Source organism: Hemicordylus capensis, chromosome 3 (assembly GCF_027244095.1).
Source record: "Hemicordylus capensis ecotype Gifberg chromosome 3, rHemCap1.1.pri, whole genome shotgun sequence".
NCBI classification, from domain to species: domain Eukaryota; kingdom Metazoa; phylum Chordata; class Lepidosauria; order Squamata; family Cordylidae; genus Hemicordylus; species Hemicordylus capensis.
In genome coordinates, this window is record NC_069659.1 from 185,362,550 (window position 1) to 185,387,023 (window position 24,474).

General features: G+C 42.1%; 1 protein-coding gene across 2 annotated transcripts in view; it reads right to left on the minus strand.

Moving 5' to 3' along the window:
- SUGT1 (SGT1 homolog, MIS12 kinetochore complex assembly cochaperone) overlaps positions 1-23,908 on the minus strand; it is a 52,866-nt gene extending 28,958 nt beyond the window's left edge. The window contains exons 1-8 of one of the 2 annotated variants that reach the window (XM_053309849.1): positions 23,773-23,908; positions 23,587-23,632; positions 10,729-10,819; positions 8,491-8,560; positions 8,000-8,070; positions 6,907-6,960; positions 2,401-2,417; positions 839-873 (exon numbers count right to left, since the gene is read on the minus strand). In XM_053309849.1, the coding sequence (XP_053165824.1) occupies positions 839-873; positions 2,401-2,417; positions 6,907-6,960; positions 8,000-8,070; positions 8,491-8,560; positions 10,729-10,819; positions 23,587-23,632; positions 23,773-23,804 (416 nt within the window). In that variant the 5' untranslated portion in view covers positions 23,805-23,908. Of the gene's footprint in view, positions 1-838; positions 874-2,400; positions 2,421-6,906; positions 6,961-7,999; positions 8,071-8,490; positions 8,561-10,728; positions 10,820-23,586; positions 23,633-23,772 lie in introns of both variants that reach the window. The other variant, XM_053309848.1, reaches the window with a different exon arrangement.
- Between the last annotated feature and the right edge of the window lie 566 nt (positions 23,909-24,474).

Consider the following 24,474-nt stretch of genomic DNA (forward strand, 5'->3'; position numbering starts at 1 on the left):
ATTCTTACCTTGGAATTGATGGACAACTCACTCTAAGCAGACAATACATATTTCATTCCTAAACAAGAGAGTGCCTAGTTCCACCACACTATAAGCAGACACAACTGCAACTAAGTTAACCTTCTTCCAGTAAGCTACCAGAGCAGGTTGTTTGAAAGGTGCTTTGGTGAGGGGCTTTAGGACTAAGTTAAGAAAAAAAGTGGAGGTGCCAAAGAAACAAAAGAGGAGAGGGACCCCTCAGAAGTAACTTTATTAGACCTAATGTGTTTCAGAAAAATCCTTTTTTGAGAACCCTTCTAAGGATTGGTCAAAATCTTTATAAAAAGGAAGCTTAAAAGTTTACACACACTGCAACAGCAGAGCTACAAAGAGTGGTTTTAGCCTCTTTTTAACCATGTTTTGACCACGCCCTAAAAGTGACCTTGAAAAAGCACTTTTCCAAAATGTGCCAGGCCTAATAAAGACAACTGTGAGGCATTTGAGAATTACATAGACCAAATAGTGAGGTCCTATGACCTGAGCAAAGGAGAAAAGAAAGCAGACAAATGCAGTTACCAGCACTAAAAAGCCTGGTTATAGCTGGAAAAGCTATTTAGAACAGCTGGGTTTTGGGGAGATATTTGAAGCAAGAGAGGCAACACTACATACATGTTCATAGAGGGAGTTCCACACAGAGAAGCAAGGGAGAATGGACGATCAGTTAAGGAAACGAAAGATCAGTGGAGGATGATCACAGGTAGGAAGGACTGTGTGAAGCAGTTTGTACTTTCTTGATATTTATATTGTACTTTCCCTAAACATTGTTAGACATTAAACAAAAATATGGAATCTATCTTACTTGATCTTGGATGGTCGTAATGGATTTTGCGAGCTCTGATCATCCATCATAATGAAAAGATATTGAAGCGTTAGAACAATTTAGCATAATTATATTTTCACATTCCACAAAACTAGATAATATTTCTTAGTGGGTATCTGGGATGCCTTTCATGAATGAAATGAAAAAGTAAACTTCCACATTCACACTAACATTCGAGATCGTTGTACTGGGGACAAGTAGTTTTAACCTGAACTGGGAATGATCCAGCCATTATGTGCACGGATCAAGAAGTGTGGGCATGTACTAGGGTGTCTGTCTGCTAAACCAACCTGAGAGGAAGAGCATCTCCTACATTTACCAGTCAGACTGGAAAGGTAGGAGGTAAAAGTAATCTAGAATGGCATGCTCTGGCTACCCTTGGATCCAGCCACTGCAGTCTTCCGCACTCTCTCTCGCCCGAGAAACCCGGTAGCAGTTTTGGGATTATCCTAGCAGAAGGGGAAAACTGACTCCCACATGGCCATCTCTTCCAACAGTTCAACTGGGGGGCGGGGGGCCCTCCCAGACAGTGTGGGTAGGTGGGGGTAAACCCCTCTACTATTTGAGTTGGATCCTGGTTGTATAGCTTGTTGATCCAGCATGGGAGCGGGGATTAAACCATTCAGGGCAGAGGATGGCCAAGAATCTTGCTGAACAGGAAGCCATGAATCCTGCTTCCTCTATAGTGCCACAACTGACAACAGAGCAAAGCCGATAATAGAGCACAGGTTTCTCTGTCTCACACATATACACCTGTGCTACACTGCTCAAGTTGGGGGCTTCCTCCATCATCCTTCCCTCGTCCTAAAATAGCAGCTTTCTGGGAGGCTGAATATCCCCACAAGTCCTCCTAGGGCCACCATCTTGTCTACCTATAACACCCACCAGATCATCACTGAAATGTCAAAGGCCACAAACCAGCAAGCCTTTTTAAGTTATACAGAATGGAGTGCATCTAATCCCCTCCACACCCCACTTCAGTCCCATAATGCACTGTATCAGAGAGCATTTGAAGCAGTTTATAATCTAGAGCTATGGGCTGATTAGGGAACAAAAGGCTGTGTGCATGTGCACTTCTCTAGATAGTCACCAATGTCTGTGATATGATACTACTCTAGTAAAGTGCACCCCATCCTAAGCAATTATTTTCTACAACAGAAAGGTTTAGCACAGGGTTACAAATCCTTTCAAGATTTACATACTAAGTTTAAGTATGCTTGTTAAATCTACAGTATTTTACAACAAAATTTCATTTTAAAAATGTCTATTAAAATATAAAATCATCATATTTCCTATATCTGTGGTAATTTGCTTCATCATCTTATTACATACACAAATGTCTCATAGTCCCAGTCATTCTAAACATAACTAATGTGCAGCACAAGAATATATGTGCATAGGGATTGTCACATTAACTATCCAAAACTCTCAATAACTTGCCAACACAATCCATATAAAAGCTAAGCTGCTTTTAAACACTGCATGCAACTCTGAGAAGTATTATGGTCTAGAAGCAGCAAGTATATTAGGAAAGGCCTTACCACTTCTGTCTGTAATCCTGCTGTAAAGCAAACACAACACACATTTTTAGACAAACACTTTTTACAAAATAAGCAAGTGCCATCTCAATACTTCTGAATCAGCCACATAGAAAGCATGCAAATAAAACAAGTTTAGTAATTTTTGCTTCAGTAAGTTTACTGAAAGGATCAATTTTAATGGGCTTCTGGGTAAGGCAATAATACCCATTCAGGTAATCTGGCAGGAAGCCAAGCATAAAGATTTAAGTATCAAACAAAGCAAGTCATGAATGGTCTTACACAGTATCAACACCACATTTTATTAAATTCTTCTAGTATAGGTAATATTACACAGCTTCCTGTAGCTAGTTTGTTCTCACCACCCAAACCAATATTAATATGTGCATATAAAGACCTAGAGAGCTTCTTTCACTCTTATCAGGAAGATTTGTTTGAAACTCAATATTCAAAGTAAGTTATTTTCTGCAAAAAAAATTGTTTTCTGCAAAATCTGTAAAATGATAAGTCAACTTCCAGCTGAAGATCATGGACAACTTTTGCAGTAACACCACACATTTTGGATTTGTTCACTTCCTAGCAAACTGTTCAACACCCCCTCCAAATGGTAAAACATCATCATTTTGCAAAGCGAACATCAAGACACAGTATTCCCATTGTTATAAATGCTAACCCCTGCTAACTTGGCAAAGAGGCACCTTTTAACGTGGTGATTCTCTTTATTTAGTGGGGGAGAGCAACTGCCCCTATCCACCCCCAGCACAGTACCTCCGGTGACTGCTGCTGGTGTCTGTCTTATGTTTCCCTTTTAGATTGTGAGCCCTTTGGGGACAGGGATCAATCTTATTTATTTATTATTTCTCTGTGTAAACAACCCTGAGCCATTTTTTGAAGGGCGGTATGGAAACAATGAATGAATGAATGAATGAGTAATTTAAAAAAAAAAAACCAAGGTAGATAACTGTGACCAGCATCTATATCCATAACTTGATACTACATCATTAAGTACACCAAAATTATTTAGCCTTCATGGAGCTCTAATAGTAAACACTTCTATTTGATGCAACCATAAATACAGCAAGTATAGGAGGTGGTAGCAATGGGTTAGTGCCCAACATTATCTTCTGACTTTCTCATTATTAAAGCTGTTTCCAAAGAGGAAGGAAATTTTATATATAACTGCCCTTACATTAAAGGCTGTAGCAAGAATTGCATAACTACGATGCATAGAACCGCCTTCAAATGCTTGAGATGCGTTATTCTCAAAGCCACAAAGTTCAAACTGTTTTTTCTCACCGGGCCCTATTTTAATCCCTACCCACTATTTTACTTCTGTATCTAGGAGACTTAATATAATTAGAAGCACAGAATTAGACTTAATGTGTCTTTGTCTCTTGACAAGTGAAATGCTGAAAACTAGGGTAGTTGTATCTGTAATCAGTTTGTTTAGAAGCCGTTATTTAGTTAATTGCTGCGTTAAGTTGACTGACATCATTTGGAAGAAAAAGGAATCTAGGCCATTTTAAAGGGCTATAGTCCTTTTCGACCACAGTAAGACTACACACTGACTATTCCTTTATATTTTTTTATCTGTCAAAATGGTAGCTTAGAATTGCTTTTAGAAAGGTCTAAGGTTTTCCTAGGAATCAATTTTATGCGGATCCTTAACAATCTTTCTTGATCAACAACGGCTCAAATTCAGCTCTCTCTGTACACTGCAAAGAAAGACTGATGATTCCCCAACAGCTTTTCCTTAAAAATAGAACAAGTGTTCCCTAACCTTTCTACTTCTATCAGTGCACTGGCAACAAATTTCCTTGTTCATAGATGAACAAGCAGAAATAATGGAGCTTCCCTTCTACTTCTTTTAGGATGGTGACTCTCACTTTGTCCTATATGCTGTGAATTTTATTTGTCTGTCAGCATACGAGTTACAAAGGGGTGTTGCCTGTATCTTAGTGGCTGCCATTTTGAACCAGAATGAAAAACGAGCCAAAATATTTCCATTTGTGTCCCCTAGAATCTCCTCCCATGTACTGCAAATTTGGTTGGGATCCAACTGTCAACATATGGGTTATAAAGGTGTGCTAAAGAATGGCAAATCGGTAAATAAATACTCTCATTATGGCTCCTTAGGACCCCCTCCCATAAGCAAGTTGGTTTGTATCAGACTAAATGCAGAAATTATTAGAGGGACACACAGTGATCTCTTTGGTAACTAGGCTAGAAATTCTACCAAAAAAATCAAGCAGTACAAGTTTGTGTACAGTTCCTTTAATTAGCCCCCTTTCCATCTGCAATTTCTAAGGGTGTGTCAACATCAGGGGATCTCATAGGAACATATAGTGAAGAGAAAGCTTCTGTGACCGACTATTTTAAACAGCTCAAATGTGTGTAATGAGCTTAGTGCCACTGGCAGTTTTGACTTCTCACTCTGAAGAATAAACTTGAAAAATCTCTTGTTTATTAGTGTGGTGATGGGTTCATTCTTGGAAAGACCAGAGTGTATTTATGCTGTGCCTAGCCAGTTAAGTCTTTGTGCCAACACAGACTTGCACATTCAAGGAACCTCTTCTACGTTTTGGATGGCATTTGTGTCACCCAGATGTTTTGGTACTGAGGTTGCAGATCATGCCCTGAACCTCTTTGGCTGGTTGTGGTCTTTCCAGGAATCATGGCTCCTCCAAGAGTCATAACAGAACAACAGAGAAGAGATGGAAACAGGTTCTAAACAACTGTGAAACTAGCTCCAGACCCCCAAGGGGATCTTCAGGCTTGTTTTTCTTGAACAGAAACACCGTTTCAAAAGTGCTTTTTGAAATGAAGAGTTCCAAATCCAGCGTCTGATGTGGCACAAGAGTCAATTGATTGGGGGGCGGGGGCCAAACATTTCACTGGACTAAAAAAAGGTAAAGTGTCAAGTCGATTTTGACTCCTGGCATCCAGAGAGCCCTGTGGTTTTCTTTTGATAGAATACAGAAGGGATTTACCATTGCCTCCTCCTGTGCAGTATGAGATTATGCCTTACAGCATCTTCCTATATCATTGAGGCCTGATATAGGTGTTTCACATAGTCTGGGCTACATACCAGCGGGGATTCAAACTGGCAACCTTCTGCTTGTTAGTCAAGCATTTCATTTCACCGCTGCGCCACTTAAGGTGACTTCACTGGAGTAGTGCAAGCCTATTACCCAAGCAGCTCTTTGTATCCCAGCTATACATATGCAATTTTACTGCTGTCTGGATTACATGTTAATTAAGATGTGTATGGGAAAAAGTACATTAAGTTATTTTATTTTCTAGGAATTAAATATTTTGTCTCCCAGAAACATGTGGGCTTCTGGGACTTGTCCTGTGTGCAACTCCAATTCCCAGAAGCCCATGCATTTTTCCAGCAGTGTGCAGGCTTCCCTGGGAGCAGTTCTGTTTTTCCTGTTCCCCCACTCCCACCCCACGTCAGTGCTGGGCAGTGAATTAAAGTGCCCCCCACCCACCCGGATGCTACCCAGGGAACTTGCCATGCATTCTACCAACTTATTGAAGTGCACAGGCCTACTGTTTACATGGTGCCAACTCTTCTCCTTTAGGTACCAGTCAAAGTCTGTTCAGTTCTCTTCAGCTTTTAGTGGAGTAGGACCTTGTAATGGTCTTTCATTTGCTTTTTAAAATATGTTATTGCATTCCCTTATCTTGTGGGTTTTATTGTATTTACTTTATTGCATTTAGTTGTGCTTTATCATTGTAAGCCACATTCGGACAGTTCTAAGATAAAAGGCAAGACACACACACAGAGCGAATGATTTCCCAACATTTGGGGCAGTCATGTGTCTTCAGAAGACACTTCTTTCACAACTGGAAGGGCAGTTACATTCATGCAAGGACCCCTTCCATGCTTGCATTCGTGCAACTCTTCTTCCACGCAGGAGGAGCTACTATTAATGCTGCATTGCTGTTCCAAAGGCACCTTGTGTAAATACATTTTTTTTAAGTGATCTCACACATGCAAGTATGTTGAAACATAGACTTGCATACAAGGCAGGTTCATCCACATGTAGACATACTCAGGTGCAAATATGCACATTCTCTCCGTCAGTTGTACTTTCAAGTCCCTAAGGCAGTTAAACAGCACAGAAGGGGGAAAGCCTCTCATACTCCCACAACCATCCCCAGCAGTAGCAGCCATCTCCTCAAAATTACTTGGGAAAGCATGTGTTTAAATGGGCTCTAGAATCTGTAGGGCAATTCTGCAACCAAGATCCTTTATGCAGCATGCGTTTTCAAGGGAAAACCCTCTTCAACTCAAATTTGCACAATATAAATCCTGATCCTGCTTAACACAGCCCACATAGATGAGTTGGGGGTCACATTAATAGAGGCTGTGAGGGACTGACTTTTATATGGAAACAGAAAAGGGTAAATGGAAAGACCACAGACCCAAGTTTCCAACTTGGCATTATAGTGGCATTTCATATGCTTTTAAGAATGAAAAATTAATAAAGCATTGCTTACTACTGATGACTTCTTCGCATCTTTTAATCCAAATAGCAAGCGCTGGGTCGGCACCTAGCAGATAAACACACAAGAGTCTACTGCATTTTGACATCAACCAAGCAAAGACAACCAAATTAAAGAAAACAGACACAAATCATAAGTTATGCTTTCATCAGAAAAGAAGTCAAAGCAGAGTAATACCTCTATTAGGGCCAACTAAAATTTCATGAAGTTTTTTTTTTAAGTTTTGTTTTAATCTGTGCTGGGTTTTTTGTAAACCACCAAAAGAGACATGAGTTTGTGGAGGTATATAAATATGCTAAACAACAACTTCATGAGCAGGAGTTAGAATGGATGTTAAGCAAAACAGAACAGTGTAGCAGACTCTCCATTAAAAAAAGAAAGAAACAGACAGGACTTTGCACTACATAAACACAAAATCTTACTCCATACATGGAATTCCAACATTGTGTACACATGGGTATGTTTTTGTGCATGCAAACATCTCATGTATCCAAAGCATATTTCTACTCTAGATCCAGGTGAGTTAAATGGCTATATTCTTCTTTCAGTGAGGCAGCTTATTTTATTTAATTAATTCACAACTGCAAGACCAACAGGGGTTCCAGCTGTCAGCCCACTTCTGAACAGATTCCTATTGGGCTATCCATACTTGTCCCAACACTGGGGACTAGCAGCAGCAGGAAAGGCTTAAGATAGGCACATTTGTTCTCTCCCTGCTGCTACTCCGCTGCAACGGTTGCAATGTTCCTTGCAAATCACACAGCAGAAAAAACTGTAATTCCTTGCCACTGACAGCCATGGTGGCAATCCTTCACATTTCCTCTTGATGTAAGTCTCATGATCCCCAAATGGGGTCCAATGGAAGGTCATTGTTTCTGAAAGAGTTTCAGAAACATGGCCTTCCATAACTTAACATCAAAATTAACTGAGTGACCTATTTCAGCATTTGTTGTACAAAATATTGTAAGTCTTTGGATATAATGCACTGTAGCACAGGCATCTGGTCTACATAGGAGGCACCACTGCAATGGTCTTCAATTCGTATACAGTTTTCTAAAAAAAAATTAGCATGTAAACTCATACTTACTATCCAGTTTTTGTCCCTCGATGAAAGATTTCAGTGCAGAAGCGTAGTTTTTCATGTGGTATTCACCTATCCTGATGTGTATATAAGAGGAGAGCATTACAAAGTTGCCTTCCAATAAATTCGCCTTATCAAGGATCATGGTATCTGACTTTATACAGTAAGCAGAGAAAAGAACTAAAGAACAAGATCTCTGCACAGCGCTTTAGGCGGTGAGTGCTGAGTATCTCTTCAACAGTTTTATTAAATACAGTAACTGGTCCATGATTGGCTCCTAATGTACAAACACAATCCAAATTTTATAGAATTTTAAACATCATTGCCATCTTGAATGATTAAAAGAATGCATAATTCCACTTAACCTCTGACCTGCAATCAAAAATTTAGAACCAACCTGTACTATGTTCACAGAGATTAACAACAGGTACAGATTAATATCCAATTAAATAAAAAGCTAAAGCCAACTGTACTTCACTAGCAAAGACAGCACTCACCCTTGTCTGAGAAAGGCTGTAGCATTACTGGGGTCAAGTGCTAGGGCCTTCTTGGTATCTGTAATGGCCTCTGCAAAAAAGTTATTCTTTTAAGAACTGCATGATATATTTGAGTTGAACAACAAAACACAGTTCTGCCTTTGTGAGTATTTAACACAGCTTCCTTTACAGTAGAAAAACCAATTAATCCAGATATAGTTACATGCATTAGAGACAAAATATACACCAACTGGTCTAGGTAAAAATCAAAACCTGCCTCTGAAATCTCCCAGATCTCATCTAGACTTGAACAGTAATAGCAGTATTATCAGTTTCAAAATCTGAGTTCTTTCCAATGGCAAATCAAGAGCAAGTGCCAGTTAACAGGACAGCAAATTTGAAGTTACTTCTCCTAGAATGGTTTTTTAAAATTAAGAATCTAACTTGTGTGTCCCATCTAAAGGTTTTATTTTATAATATTGCTATAAGATTTCCACCATTCAAATTAGTAACAGCTCATATTCTGAGATCAATTGAATTTACACAAACATAAATGTCAGGGACAAGGAGTTACAAATAAAGAAGTCAAGCATGAGCATACATTGTGTGCATTGCAAGAAGTTACATTTTGAAATACATACACAAAGCTATGCATTGGCTAATGGAACAAGCTATTAAAAAGTATTGGGCATCACAATATATTCTTGACACCTCCCCCCCACCCATTTTTAAAGCCATAAAGCAGGGGTGTCAAACTCAATCAGGAGGCAGGCCAGATTTGATAAAATACACTTTTAGGGGTCCACACATAGCCTTCCTCTAGATCATACAAGAGACGTGTGATGGTTGGTTCACCCTAGCTGGTTCTAAGGGCTTCTTCAGGGATGGAGCTCTCTTATGGTATACAGGAGGAAAGCAGGGGTTGGGTGTGGAGCGAGAAACGGGTAACCAGGGAGAGTCCAACACATACTGCAATGCCTTTGACAGCAGAAAAATGGCTTGCTATCACCTCCAGTCTCAGTGAAGAGAAAGGGCCTGGTTGGGAAGACATCGACACCATGGTCGTGTTGGGGGGAAAACGAAGCCCAGGGGAGGAAGAAGTGAATGAAGATGTCAGCTTCTCTGTGCTGTCCCTAGCAGGGCAGATGAACATGTAAGAAATGTGTGGGGAAAGGAGGAACAGAGAGCCATCAACAAGGACAGCATGAGCATCCTCGAACTTAGAGCCATGCACACCGTCAAAATACAAAAATGATACGTTGTGTCTTTGCCTCCCTCTCCTCTTCCCAAACAGACACACTCTCTTTCTAGCCATCGCCCAGGCTTGCCTTCAGTTCCTCTACCGCCACTCCCCATCACATGAACCCTTTCCCTCATGAGTCACCCCTCATGCCTCACTGTGTGCTGCTCCCCTCACCCAGGCGGTGACAGCACAATCCCCAGCACCTCATGCCCGTCTGCTTGGAATTCCTCTGCCCATCCACCCCCACTCCCTCTGCCCCACCCCGCATTTACTCCCTCAGTTATTCCATCACAGACATCGGCACCTTTCACTCGCTGTATACATACACACACCTCACACAGGCATGTCCACATGCCGCCGCCACCCTTCTTCGTATTCTTCTCCCTCATCCCTTCAAACACCTCTGGAATAGTCTCCCTCAGCCACCATTTCCCTCAAGACCTTGCCCTTAATGCTTGGAAGCTGAAGTGGGGGGTGGGGGGTAGAGAGAGAGCAGGAACCAGTGTGACCACAGCTGTGATGTGAGCCAGACAATGGAGTTTGGCAGGCCGTATCCAACCTGTGTGCCATACATTTGACACCCCTGCCATAAAGGCTGCTAATAGGAAATAATCTAGTAAATTACTACTCTGAGTAATTTCTAAGTACTCAACAATGGCTGAATACTTAAAAACTATTTTCTAAGCATTCTAAGGATCCAACAAAGGCTAATTCACTTCAAAGGCTGGGCATGACAGGATTGTCAGCTTCAGATTCTGGATTATTTTGCAACTTTGCCTTAGAATAATCCAGAGTTGCCTGGTTCATACACCATGACAGTCCTGCCTTGTTCAACACCAGAATTAACACCTTTCTCCCTTTGAGCACGAAGGAGAAGGGCGAGTGCATGTGCCCAAGGCGAGGGGGTGTTGCATGAAACCAGGATTCAATCCTGGTCCCATGAGACATCTAAAGCAGGACAGTGATACCAGAGATATTTTACTACTAAGAATACACACAAAAACAAGACGTGTTACCATGGTAATTTTGTAAAAGAATGTGAGCATAAGCTCGTTGACAGTAATACTCTGCATCATCTGGCTTCTGTTCCAAGGCCGCTGTCAGCTTCTGCAAGTGCAAATACAAAAATTTAACATGACATTTTCTACAAATCCCCATATAGCCCACAGTAAAATGTCTTGCTTGACAAATCATGCAGCATCAATTAACACAATTTCACTTTGAGAACAATTATACCAGAAGCAAAATTCTCCAGCTCAGAGGACAGCTGCCTACAACCATGATAAAAGCATCACAGTCTGAGCCTCAAAGCAAACAGAGGTTCAGATAAGGAACTGTAGCTTCAAAATGACAGCAACACTACTTTGAGGAAATTTCTCATTTACCAATTGTCACAGCATAAGCATACAGCAATGTATTATGAGTGCAAAAGAAACATTCTAATTTCTGTCAATAATAGCCACAAGTTCAGATAAAAGTGTCTTCATTGTTTACAGTTTAGCAGGCAGACAGACAAAAGGACAAGTTTTACATCCTAACATAACGGCATTCTTCTGAACTATCAAAAAGTGACTCCTTGTTGGCTAAAATGCAGAGGGACAGTGCACAGGTGCGTTACACAGTTCCACAAGGCTACCATTATTTCCTTCTGTTTCGATTTGTAATGAAACTATCTTGTGCAACAGCATGTTCTCTCCAGCTAGCAACATGGCTGCTGAGGGCATAACAGTGCCAAGGCTCCACTGCTGTACAGGAATGGCACCCCAAATCAGCCTGAGACACCCGTGTAACCTCACAGGTTCAGGTTATGCTGTGCTGGCACAGAGACCCAAATGCCTACATGTGAGATGGCAGCTCATAAATAGAACCATGAGTCAACTGAATTCAAAAAGGAATCAATTACATATGGCCTTTAAAAGTTGTTTAGTAAAGGGAAATGATTGTATGAAATAGATCCATTCCGGTCTGAAAATGCCCCCATACTCCTTTATGGGTAGACCTTGAAAACGACACCCGGGGGGGGGGGGGAGAGCTGGTGGGAGGGATAACAAGGGAGAATCAGGCATGGGATGGGTCAAGTACTCCCATCTGCTGATCCTTCCTTATAGGTGCTGGCCAACTCTGCGTTCCAGCCATTTTGGGTTTAGGAATACATGGGTGCTTACTTGGAAGATACTTCATTCTCAAACTCAATCTTGTTTCACCTCTTCCAAAAAGATACTCTTTGAGCAGCTAAAGTAAGCTTAGGAGACAATGGCCTCCATCCAGACTATTATTGCAGTAGTGTAATGTGAGAAAAATACACCTCCAGATGGTTGCTGTGTTCTGCAATGTTACATGCTAACAGAAGACCTGCTCCAGGACACAGACAAGGTTGGGCAATGCACTGTGAAACATATCAACGTCTTCTACCAGCAAAATAACAGGCCTGGAACAGACACTACTTTCCTTGCACTACAGTGTTACATTAGTGCAGCAGCATTATGCTAATTTAACACTAGTCTGGATGTAGGCCACTAATTTTTCGGAATTTATACACACAGCTTTGCATTTCTAAAGGCTGTATGTAGATCAAAGCATGCCAAACTGCCAACATCTTCTCCATGTGAAAGCTCAATCAAATACAAGCAAAAGCACCAAAAATGAATTCATTCTCCAAAAAGAGCATTTTTCTACAATGACAGTATCCAGAGCATAATTAAGGTCAAATTTAAACAACTAAACTAAGCTTCTTCTACTAACGGCTGGTATGTTTCCCAGACAATGGGAAATACCTATATCAGGCAGCAGCGATATAGGAAGAGGCTGAAAGGCATCATCTCAAACTGCGTGGGAGGAGGCAATGGTATACCCCTCCTGTAGTCTACCAAAGACAACCACAGGACTCTGTGGGCACCAGGAACTGTCACCAACTCGACGGAACTTTACCTTTTACTTTACTAACAACAACAACTAGTTTGACTAGAGAAACAAGGAAAAGGATAAAAGTAATACAAGATTGTTCATAACCCCAACATTCCTGCCACCTGCCCCGTTTTCAATAGGAGAATTACCAACACAATGTATCAGGCAGCTTTTGATAGTCTTAAGTTTCAACTATTTATTCTTTGTTGGAGATGTGTTTGAGAAATATGTTTTATGGAGCTCCAAGCATAGCTGTTTGACTTATGGATTATTAAAGTGTGTGGAAACTGGAATTTGAGACAGAATTTAGATTTGAGAATTTCAGGTTTTGTTTTAAACATTTCTTTCTAGCTATTATGGCGACAGAAATGTATCCAAACACATGGATTAGCCAAAAGTGCTGGTTTCCAGGCTGTGCAGCATTTGTGTCTTTAATGGCATTCTGACCCCACTCCTATGGCCTGGCAAGTAGGCCAGAATATAGATGGCAACCTGTTCTAGATTCCAGGAGCAAACGTGATACGCTTTCTAAATATGTACATTTTGAACTTAATCTTTTTTTCAGAGTTTGAACAGCTGATAAAAGATTCAAGGCCAGTTCTTCAACTGCTGAAATGGTGTAACTGCCATTGCACTGTGGTTGCAAGTGCAACCACCCTGGCAACACAACAAGACGTGCCCTCCTATGGAGTTTACTGGACCTAGCAGCGCTTGCGAATTCCCAGGTAGCAGGTGTGGACAGGAATGCCTTTTAGATGCTTTGACTGATAGTTGCATCCACTACTGGAAGAGGAGAGCCTAGTTGCTGTCTTCCATGTTATGGGGACTTCCAAATTATAGTCATCTAATTCCCTCTACCCTTGACAGCAGTTTGGAAACTTCAGCTCATGCAAAAACTGTTGTTGAGATGCCAAAGGACTTGTAAAGGTTCTCCCATGCAACACCTGTTTGAAAATCTCACACTGGCTAGCAATTTGTTCCTGGGCCCAATTCAAAGTACAGTATTTTATTTTACTATTTATTGTTGTTGTTGTTGACACAGTCAGACAGGTGTTATTGACTGGTTTGTTTTATGCAGACATCGAGTCCTTCCCAAGGACCTGGGATGGCTGGATTATATTATCAATGTTGTTGCTGTTATTATAGATATCATCACAGAATATAGGCTGTTCCCAGTAAAGTTGCTTTTTGTAACTGGCTGATGGTGATTTCTGTGGCCCCTATGGTGTTGAGGTGCTCTTCAAGTTGTTTTGGAATTGCACCTAGGGCGCCAATTACCACTGGGATTATTTTGGTCTTTTTCTGCCACAGCCTTTCCATTTCAATTTGTAGATCTTTGTATTTGGTGATTTATTTCTATTGCTTTTTCTTCTATTCTGCTATCCCCTGGTATTGCTATGTCGATTATTTTAACTTGTTTTTCTTTATTCTCGACTACAGTTATATCTCGTGTATTGTGTGGCAGATGTTTGTCTGTTTGTAGTCGGAAGTCCCATAATATTTTTGCATCTTCATTTTCTACTACTTTTTCAATTTTATGGTCCCACCAATTTTTGGCTACAGGTAGCTTGAATTTTTTTTTTTTTTTTTTTTGGCAGATATTCCAGTGTACCATCCCTGCTACCTTGTCATGCCTTTGCTTGTCTGTGCAATCTTTTTACAGCAGCTGATTAGGTGGTCCACTGTTTCATCTGATTCTTTACAAAGGCGGCACTTGCTGTTTGTTGTGGATTTTTCTTTTTTTGCTCTTATTGCATTTGTTCTTAGTGCCTGTTCTTGTGCAGCCAGTATTAAACCCTCTGTTTCTTTCTTCAAGTTGCCATTCTTAAGCCATTGCCAGGTCTTGGTGATGTCTGATTTTCCATTTATATTGTGCAAATATTGACCATGCAGGGGCTTATTTTTCCATTTTTCTGCTCAGTTCTTGACTTGTTCTTTCTTGTAGGTCTGCTTTGTTTCATTGGTGTTGAATAGTTTCTCATTATTGACAATTTTCAGTGCATCTTCTTCACTGTCCTTTATATATTCTTCAAGGCCTCTTTTCTCCTCCTCTACTGTTCGATGGACTTGAGCATTCCTCTTCCACCTGAGCTGCGAGGGAGGTATAGCCTATCGACATCACTGTGGGGGTGCAGAGCATGATTGATGGTCATGATTTTCCTGGTCTTACGATCCAGCGTCTCTAGCTCAGCCTGGGTCCAGTCTATTATTCCTGCAGTGTATCTGATAACAGGTATAGCCCAGGTGTTTATGGCTTGTATGGTGTTCCCACCACTGAGTCTGGACTTAAGGTTTTTCTAACTCTCCTGATGTATTCACTTCCAATTTTTCTTTTAACTTCAGTGTGTGCAATCTTATCAGCCTGGAGAATGCCCAAGTATTTGTAATGTTCTTTCTCTTCCAGGTTCTTGATCTTGCTTCCATTGGGCAGTTCTATTCCTTCTGTTTTTCTTATTTTTCCTCTGTTCATTATTAATGCAGCACACTTGTCTAGTCCAAACTCCATTGCTATATCGCTACTGAATATACGGACAGAGTTTAGCAGTGATTCGATTTCTGACTGGGACTTTCCATATAACTTCAGATCGTCCATGTACAGCAGATGGTTGATTTGACTTGATGTTTTAGATATTTGGTATCTGAGGCCTGTTTTGTTTAGTATTTGTGAAAGTGGAGTCATGGCGATTACAAACAACAGAGGGGATAGTGAGTCCCCTTGGAAAATACCTCTTCTAATGCTAACCTGTCCAAGTGTCTCGCCATTGATTGTTAACTGTGTACTCCACATGCTCATTGCTTTTTTAATAAATATCTGAATGTTTTTGCTGACACCAGTTGTTTCTAAACATATTAGTATCCATCTGTGAGGCAATGAGTCGAAGGCTTTCTTGTAGTCAATCCATGCAACACTTGGATTTGCTTTTTTTCTCTTGCAACTTTCTAAAATCATTTTGTCAATCAGCAGCTGGTCTTTTGTGCTTCTGGTGTTCGGGCAATTTCTATTCAACTGGAAGCTGCTTATTAGTTAATAAGTGTCGCATCACTTCATCTGCAATTATTCCAGTTAATAATTTGAACATGGTTGGCAAGCAGGTTATCGGTCTATGATTACTTGGAACTGTACCTTTTGCTGGGTCTTTCATGATAAGATGAGTTTTCCCAGTTGTTAGCCATTGTTCAGTATCACCTCCTTGCAAAACGTGATTGAACTGTTTTGAGAGTTGTTTATGGAGGCTTGTTAGGTGTTTAAGCCAAAAGCTATGCAGTTCATTGTCGCCTGGTGCAGTCCAATTTTTAATTTTTTTTTGCTTTTTCACTTATTAATTCTGGTGTTATTATTAGATCTTGCATTTGCTGGTTACATTTTTTGACCTCTTTCACCCAGCCTGCTTTTTTATTATAATCTATTGGATTGTCCCATAATTTCTGCCAGAATTGCACTGTTTCTTCTTTATTTGGTGTTTTTACGTTTCTTGCAGTTTCTCCTTCTATACTTTGGTAGAAACATCTCTGATTCGACTGGAACTGGAGATTCTGCCTGTGTTGTGTAATTCTAGATTCGTATCTGCTAATCTTCTTTGACACAGCTGTTATTTGCTGCTTTATTATTTCCAGGACTTCTCTAATTTTCCTTGAATCTAGATGGTATTTTTGGATCAGATATTGTTTGATGTTTTCATTCTTCAGCTTCTTGTCATTCATATCTTTCAAATTACTAGCATCCGATCTAAGCCTGACTATTTTATTTTCTAATCTATTCTTTCATTTAGGTGATGTACTACTTCCTTTTTTTACAGGTCCACTGATCTTATATCCGAGCTCTTGTGGTGTTATTGTTGCTGCACTGTACATTAGTTGGTTTGTTTCTTGCAAATTATTGGTTGTTATTTCTGCAAGTGCAGCATTGACATCTTTTAATGCCTGAGCAAGTTGTTTTTTGGCAACTGTTTTTAGAGCTGGAAGTCGAACCCTGGTGGTTGTTTGGTTCATGTGCTCAGTTATGTTTTGCTTTAGTTCTTGTTGCTTTTCTGTTAAATGGCATTCGGGTTTTTGAGGTGAAGGCAAAGGGGAGGTTGCCTGGTTTTGATTTTGAAACAGTTCAGCAACAGTGGCATCCTCGATTTCCAACACCTCCTCCACCTGCGCCTGAGCAACTTCTTCAATTGGTGGTAATCAGGGTGGATTTGATTTAAATCACTATTTAAATCACGATATAAATCACTAGCAGGGTGGATAAAAATTTTTAAAAATCCGATTTTTTTTTTTATTTAAATCGGATTTTTTTATTTTTATCCACCCTGCTAGTGATTTAAATCGTGATTTAAATCAGTTTGATTTAAACCAAATCCACCCTGGTGGTAATTCTTCTTCCATATCTTGAGCCTGTGTTGCTCTTTGCAATTCTTCCCGCTCAACTCCTGTGAATACTTTATTTCTTATTATGAATCTTCTCTGGTCTGCTAGCCTTTGTTTTGTTATTTCTGTATCTAGATGCTTCTCTTTCCAAATTTGGTACATTCTTTTTAAATAACCTCTTCTAGTTGGACTAGACTTGTAATAGCAGATCATTATTTCCTTGTTGGCATTTTTCGTATATTTTTTTCCGGTTAAGCAACGTTTCTTCCAGTAACCCTGCAGTCTCCAGCCCTAGTTGCTCAACTGAAATCCTGAGTCCTGTAGCCCACTTGCCACCAGATGTTCAGGGACTCCAGCACCTGGCACGGTCCTTGTTGACCCGGGTGACGACCGATCCAGTATAGATTTATTAAAGTTACGTCTCACCATATTGTTGATGGGAGAGGCACTCTTCATCTGGCTCCTCTGGTGGAACCTGCCCAGTATGGTTGGACCTCTGGCATAGCTCTAACCTTCCTCGGAGCACGCAAGCCCCACAACCACGCCAACGTAGTGCCTCACTGGGGGATTATTATTGTTTTTTCAAATTCTATACCACCCTTCCAAAAATGGCTCAGGGCAGTTTACACAGAGAAATAACAAATAAATAAGATGGATCCCTGTCCCCAAAAGGGTTAAAATCTAGAAAGAAGCATAAGATAGACACCAGCAACAGTCACTGGAGATACTGTGCTGGGGCTGAATAGGGACAGTTACTCTTCCTTCCCCTGCTAAATAAAGAGAATCACCACGTTAAAAGGTGCCTCTTTATCAAGGCACCTATTGACCTTTAAACCCTAAATGGCCTGGCTCCCAATTATCTCAGGGGGAACCTCTTCCAATATGACCTGCCCCACCAATATTTGTTGAAGGTTCCATTTTGTGTGGAGGCAAGGTCTTTTCTGTTGCAACCCTTATTATTCATAACACCCTTCCTTGGGAGAATTGTTTAGCCCTTTAACATCTTTTTGAAGGCAAATTAATTCTTGTCTCACTGTGCCTCTAGATTTTTAAAGATGCTTCAGTTCTGCTGCTAGGATTAACAGATTTTGTTCTGAGTCCAAGGAAACAAACTTGCACTCCAAACTGTAAGTTATCAATTAACCGAGACATGCAGCACCACTAAAGCCAGCCTTAGGAAACAGCAAAAAGGCAAATTTAATGGCAGGAATTCAGAAAGGGGCTGTAACACAAACCATGTCATTCATATGTTGCTCCCACATTCAGAATATTGCACACAATTCCAAATGCCACATTTCAAAAAGCATTTTGTACACCCGAAGATAGTACAGAAACCAAGAACTATGGGCTAGGGCTGCAATCCTATGCACATGTTGTTTCACTGAACAGAGTTGAACCTACTCCAGGTAAACATACATAGATTTGAACTGCGTGAATCAGAAAGGATATCCTGTGTGAATCTGAACAAGGGAGGTGGAAGGGGGAAAGAATACCACAAAATCTGACTCAGTTTCAACTTCTCAAAGCAAATGCTTTTAATTGCATGCTTAAAACATATACCAACTGAGAAACCAAGCTTCCTTTGATGCTTCTACAAAAAGCAGAGTACACCGACAGCTTTTTAAAAAGATCACTTCTAAAATTAGCTTCTTTATTCACACTCTGAAAATTGGCAACTCTAAGTTAACGAGTAAAGTTACCCAGAATTTCTTATTCCAGCTCTGACAAAGGCTAAAGGGCTGTTGTGATCAAGACAACTGCTCTTCCTATAAACTGGAAGTGTTCATTTGTCTTAGTGAGCTCAGGAAGTTAAGCAAAAAATTCAAGTCCATCCAAGGGCAACAAAGATGAAGGGAAAATAGGTATTCAGCAGGCATTCTACAAGTTTCCATCTGCTTTTCCAACACTCCTATAACATGTTTAGGACCACTTCAGTGGCACTGTCACAATTCCAAATATATAGGGGGAAAGAAGATATGGTGGTGGGATTCCTACCAACTACGTAAAGGAAAGGAGTGTCAGACATCTCAGGGCTCTCCTTTCTAGCTGGTTTACTCCCAGTTGCACTCCTCAGGGTTAGCCTACTAGTAACCAGCCTGGCCTCCAGAACTTGTTAGTGAATGCCAGGTAGGTTTAAGAGAAAAACATCTGCCATCCAGAACCTGAACCTGAATGAGCACACCAACCTGGCTTGTATTGCTAAGATCTGCTGGGTGGATTAGGGTGGCGGCAGTGTTTGTCTCAGCTGAGTCCATGAGACTTCTTGGTAGTCCAGCAACATAAGCCAATGAGAAGAGAGGAAGGGTTGCCATGGTCAATTGTAATTCCTTCTGCCTTTCCAAATATCCTGTGCAGCAGCTGGCCAGTTTCAAGCACAAGTATCTGATGTTAGGTGTCCAGGAGACCTGTGCTTTGGCACAGCCAGAGCTGAATAATCTGCACCATCTCCTCTGTACTGTGTGGGTGGCTGCTTGCAGCACGCCCATCTCCATGCAGTACTGCGCATAAAGGAAGCAGAGCCCCATACTGCCCCTGGGATAGTATGTGAGGGAAAGTGCCTGAAAGGACACTTCATCCATGGGAGAAGAGCTGGTTTTGTGGTAGCAAGCATGAATTGTCCCCTTTGATAAGCAGGGTCTGCCCACCTTGCATTTGAATGGGAGACTACATGTGAGCGCTGTAAGATATTCCCCTCAGGGGATGGGGCTGCTCTGAGAAAAGCACCTGAGGTTCCAAGTTCCCTCCCTGACATCTCCAAGATAGGGCTGGAGATTCCTGCCTGCAACCTTGGAGAAACCACTGCCAGGCTGTGTAGACAATACTGAGCTAGATGGACCAATGGTCTGACTCAGCAGAAGGCAGCTTCCTATGTTCCTATGGCTATCCCACCCAGTGTTTTCCTGTGCACCAACCAAGCTATTGCTGTATCAACAGCATGAGGCTCTCCTTTCTGTGAAGGAGGTGCCACCTGCACCAGAAGCATACAGTACTGCACAGAAAAAGATGAACTACAAAGAGATGGTGCAAATTATTGGGCTTTGGCCATGCTGAAGCACAGGCCTAGTGTCCAGAGCAAGGATTCTGTTAGTGTACTGCCCATCCTGTTGCCTACTAGTTTCCCAGCCTGAACTAATGAAAGTTAAACTGGGTGTAGTGTTGGAGATCCCCAGGCTGTTGTCGGGGGTGGGAAAGCAAGTGGTGCACAAGATGTGGATAAGGAGATTGCAAAAAGGTTGAATGAATTCTTTGTACTGGTCTTCAAAAACATACCAAACAGAACAAGCAGACAATGAGGGGATTCTCACAACTGGGCAAAAGCGGGCTAAGGGAGTCTAGCCCACTTTTGCCCCATCGTCTGCTGCCACAGGAGCCACGCAGCTCCTGGCAGCAAACCCTTCTATTCCCCCTCCCCTTAGATGAGGTTAGTGGAGCAAGCACACCGCTAACCCCATCTTTCTAATTGTGTGGTGCCACGGTGCGGCTCCACGCCGTGACAACACACAAGGAGATCCCTCCCGGGAGACTGAAACCAGCCTCCTGGCTCTGGGGGTCTCTCGAGGATGCCCCACGCACTCACGCAGGGCATCCTGGAACTCCCGTGCAGCCCTCTATCCCCGCAGCCGCCGCCAGTTCCGTGATGGAGATGGCAGTCGTGTGGGCGGCCGATCCGGCCTCCCAGGGCTGCTTTCCTGCGGAAGAGCGGCTAAGCCGGCTCTCTCCGCAAACCCCTTCCCAGCGAGTCTCACTGATCATGAGTTAAGCATATACCAGCACCTGAACTGGTTTTTCTGGGGAGTGGTGGTGCCTGAAGAATTAGGTCAAATAGAAGTGACAGATACCAGTTTCAAGCTTATTAACTTAAGAAACAAGGTAACTAGGTTCACATGACATTCCCCAAATGCTCTTAAAGACCCCAGATATAACATTGTTTGCTCTTCTAACAGGAATGTGTAACTGAAGAGGTCACTAAAACTAGCCTCATTATTGGATGTTTGAACAGCAACATAAACACATATTCAGGAAGTTACAGGTCAGTTAGCTTGACATCTGTTCCAGGTAGACTGGTGGAAAACATAATTATTAAGTATTTAGAAGACCTGGCCTTGCTGAGGATGAATCAGCAGGCTTTCTGCAAAGGCAAATCTTGTTGCACTAGTCATTTCGAGTTCAAAGAGCATCAAAGAGATGTAAGACAACATTATACACTTGGACTTCCAAAAAGCTTTTGACAGAGTCCCTCACCAAAGGCTCTCATGTAAACTTAGCAGTCATTAGAAAAGCTGATGAACCCTCTTAATGTATCTAGCCCCTTTACCCAAATACAGCTGTACATTCAAGACGAGCTCCTTAAATAATACATTAAGTACAGGTATTATTTATCCAAAAGGAAGAGAACTCTGACTTTAAGATGGCTACCTGATTTCTAACATGAAAAAACCTGGGAGGAAAATAGTCTTGGATTCTGGTAAATACAATGCTGTTAAACACACCAAGCTACTCAGGATGGTGAAAACCCAAACAGACAACAGAGCTTCACAACCTGACCTAGCATGCACACTGATGGAGTCAAGTGGGAAAAGATCTAGAACTAACCAAAAAAAGTATCTTGGGGATAGAATGGATAACTCTATGAAACACATCAACTCACTATGTGGTAGCTGTAAAAGACAAAATTAATAACTAGGAACGATTAGTAAAAGAGTTGAAAATGAAACTGCTAGTATCACAATGCCTTTATAGATCTTTGGTGGAGTGGAGCCACCTTTGTAATACTGTTTACTGTTCTGGTGTCCCCATCAGTGTTCCCTCTAACAGGGATTCCCAGATATTATTGACTACAATTATTGACTATGCTAAATCATTGTAAACCGCTTAGAGAGCTCCGGCTATAAAGCGGTATATAAATGTAAGTGCTATTGCTATTGCTCCAACTCCCAGAATCCCCATCCAAAAGCCACTGCAGCTGGGGATGCTGGGAGTTGTAGTGAACAACATCTGGGAATCCCTGTTAGAGGGAACAGTGCTCCCCATCTGAAACATGGATATTATAGGACTTTTAAAAGGTGCAAAAATGAACAACCAAAGTGATCAAGTGTCTTTGGTTTCCTACAAGCATTTCAAACTTTTTTTTGTTTAGGAAGAAGTCAAGGGGACGGGAGAGAAAAGATGTGGGAATTACAAATCAGATGTGTTATGGAGAAAGCAGATGGAGAGCTCTCTCATAATACTCATCAATCTTTATTACAGTCATAGACCAGCCTAAATATCATAATCAGTGTTCCCTCTAACAGGGATTCCTGTTGTTCACAGGAACAGATGTTGTTCACTACAACTCCAAGTATCCCTAACTGCAATGTCCTCTGCCTGGGGATAATGGGAGTTGTAGTCAACAACATCTGGGAATCCCTGTTGGAGGAAACACTGCTCATAATACTTGAACCCAGGATCTTCCAATTAAGCTGATTAGCAGTAGTTTCAGGACAGACCAAGGAAAATATATCTTCACACAAAGAAAATAAAGTGTATGGATTACCCTGCAACAGAAGGAATGACAGCCAATAGCTTAGGTGGCTTTAAAGAAGAATCCTTCCATACAACTACTGGGGGGCAGAAAAGCTGCATTCTCCTTTACATGTGGTTATATATAGAACAGTGTTTCTCAACGCTTTTGGAGTGATGGACCAGTATATTATGCGTGTGTAATTTCCCAGAACAGTAAGGGGGTCGCTCCCCTCCCCCACCCCCCAGTCACCTCCCCAAAACAGTTTTGGGCAGCTCTCCAATGCTCATTTCCAGGCAGCCCTCGCTGAAGGATAATGTTCATTTCGAGGAAGTGAAATCAATGTTATCCAGCAGCGAGGGCTGCCTGGAAATGAGCTCCGGAGAGCCCCTACCAACCCAAAATTGGTTTGTTTGTTGGGGGGCAGGGTGATTTTTATTAGTCATGCCTCACAGACTGGTACCCAGCACCTTGTGGACTGGCACAGGTCTGCAGATCGGTGGTTGAAAAACACTGGTGTAGAGTAAGCAGCAGAAAGATAAACATCAGAAACAATCATATGGCAAAAAAAACTGAGAAGACAGACTGGCTCATTCAATTTCAACCTGAAGAAGTTAAGCAGGACTCAACCATGCTCCACTATAGCACTAGACCAACTGAAGTTTTATAAAGATGTTGTAACCACATATCCCCTAGTTCTTTTCACAGACTTATAAAAGCGTTCCAGTTGTGCCAACTCTCCCAACCGCCAATGTGTTCTCTTCCGCAGCTTTACCAGCGCAAAACCTAACAACGTTTTAAGGGGTTTCCACTCCCCTGCTCCGCCCCACCCCCGCCCCTCAAGTCATCATTCCAAGGGAGAAGAGGTGCACGCGCACTCCCCTCTAGACTTTTTATTCCAGTCGGCTAACATTGCGAAACACAAAGACCCACTCAGAAGCCCAGCCCAGGCTGCATCTTGTCGGGTCCACAAACCAAATCTCCCCAAAACTTGAGAAGCTGAAGAAGAAGAGATCACGACCCGTAGAGAGTCCGAGTCGTCGTCGCCCCCGCCCACACATGCATGTTCCTTCCCCCCCCCCCCCCCGCCGCTCCTCCCGCGCGCTCTCCTCACCTGCAGGGCGGCCGCGGGGTCCTGGTCGACGTCGCCTTCCGACAGCCTGAAAGGAGGGACGACAATATTAGACATGATGGGGGGGGGGGTAGGTGGGAAGGAACAGCGGGAAGGGGGAGACCCGACAGAGGACGGGGACAGACCGAGAGCCCCTCGCTCCATAGGGCAGGCAGGGGAACCACTCACCGTATCGAGTCGCACACCGCGGCCTCCGCCATCACGGCGACACCCGAGAAACTTCTAGAGCGCGAAGATTTTGTTTCTTTCCGCAGCTACGTTACACGGGATGACGCGAAAGGAGGAGCGCCAGCGCGCACCGAAGACGTCGCGCTCCCCGCACGCGCAGATGAAAAGTCTACGTACAGAACGGCCAGTGGAGTTTAATAGCTAGACTGACACTAATTATGAAATATTAATTTGGCAACCCTCAGGGCTCAGTTTCGGTGATAATTTTTTTCCCCCTCCTCTCCACTGAGGCGCAAATGAGAGCTATCTACGGAAATCGGCGTTGAAATCCAAAGCTTTAAAATAGCTGTCCCTGGGCAGCAGCGTGCCCACCAGAAAGAAAGCCAAACGGCAGAGAGGAGATTGTGCTCTAACTCGTAGCTAATTTGGGGTAGAAAACTTTATATATTGGGAGTTTTTAAGAGTTTAAAAGTAAAATGTATCTACATTCAAGTTGAGAGCAGAAGGTTTCCGCGTCTCCGCGCTGGATTTAGGCTAGGCTGAAGCCTGAGCGAGCAAGTAGACGGACCTTTGCTGCAACCTGAGAGGTGCTTTATAGAATAGACTTTTCCTTGGAAATCCAGGCTATATTCAGCCTCACCTCTACACTTTGGTACTACCCGTGGACTATATTACTGGGTTATCGTAACTGCTTCCCCCCAC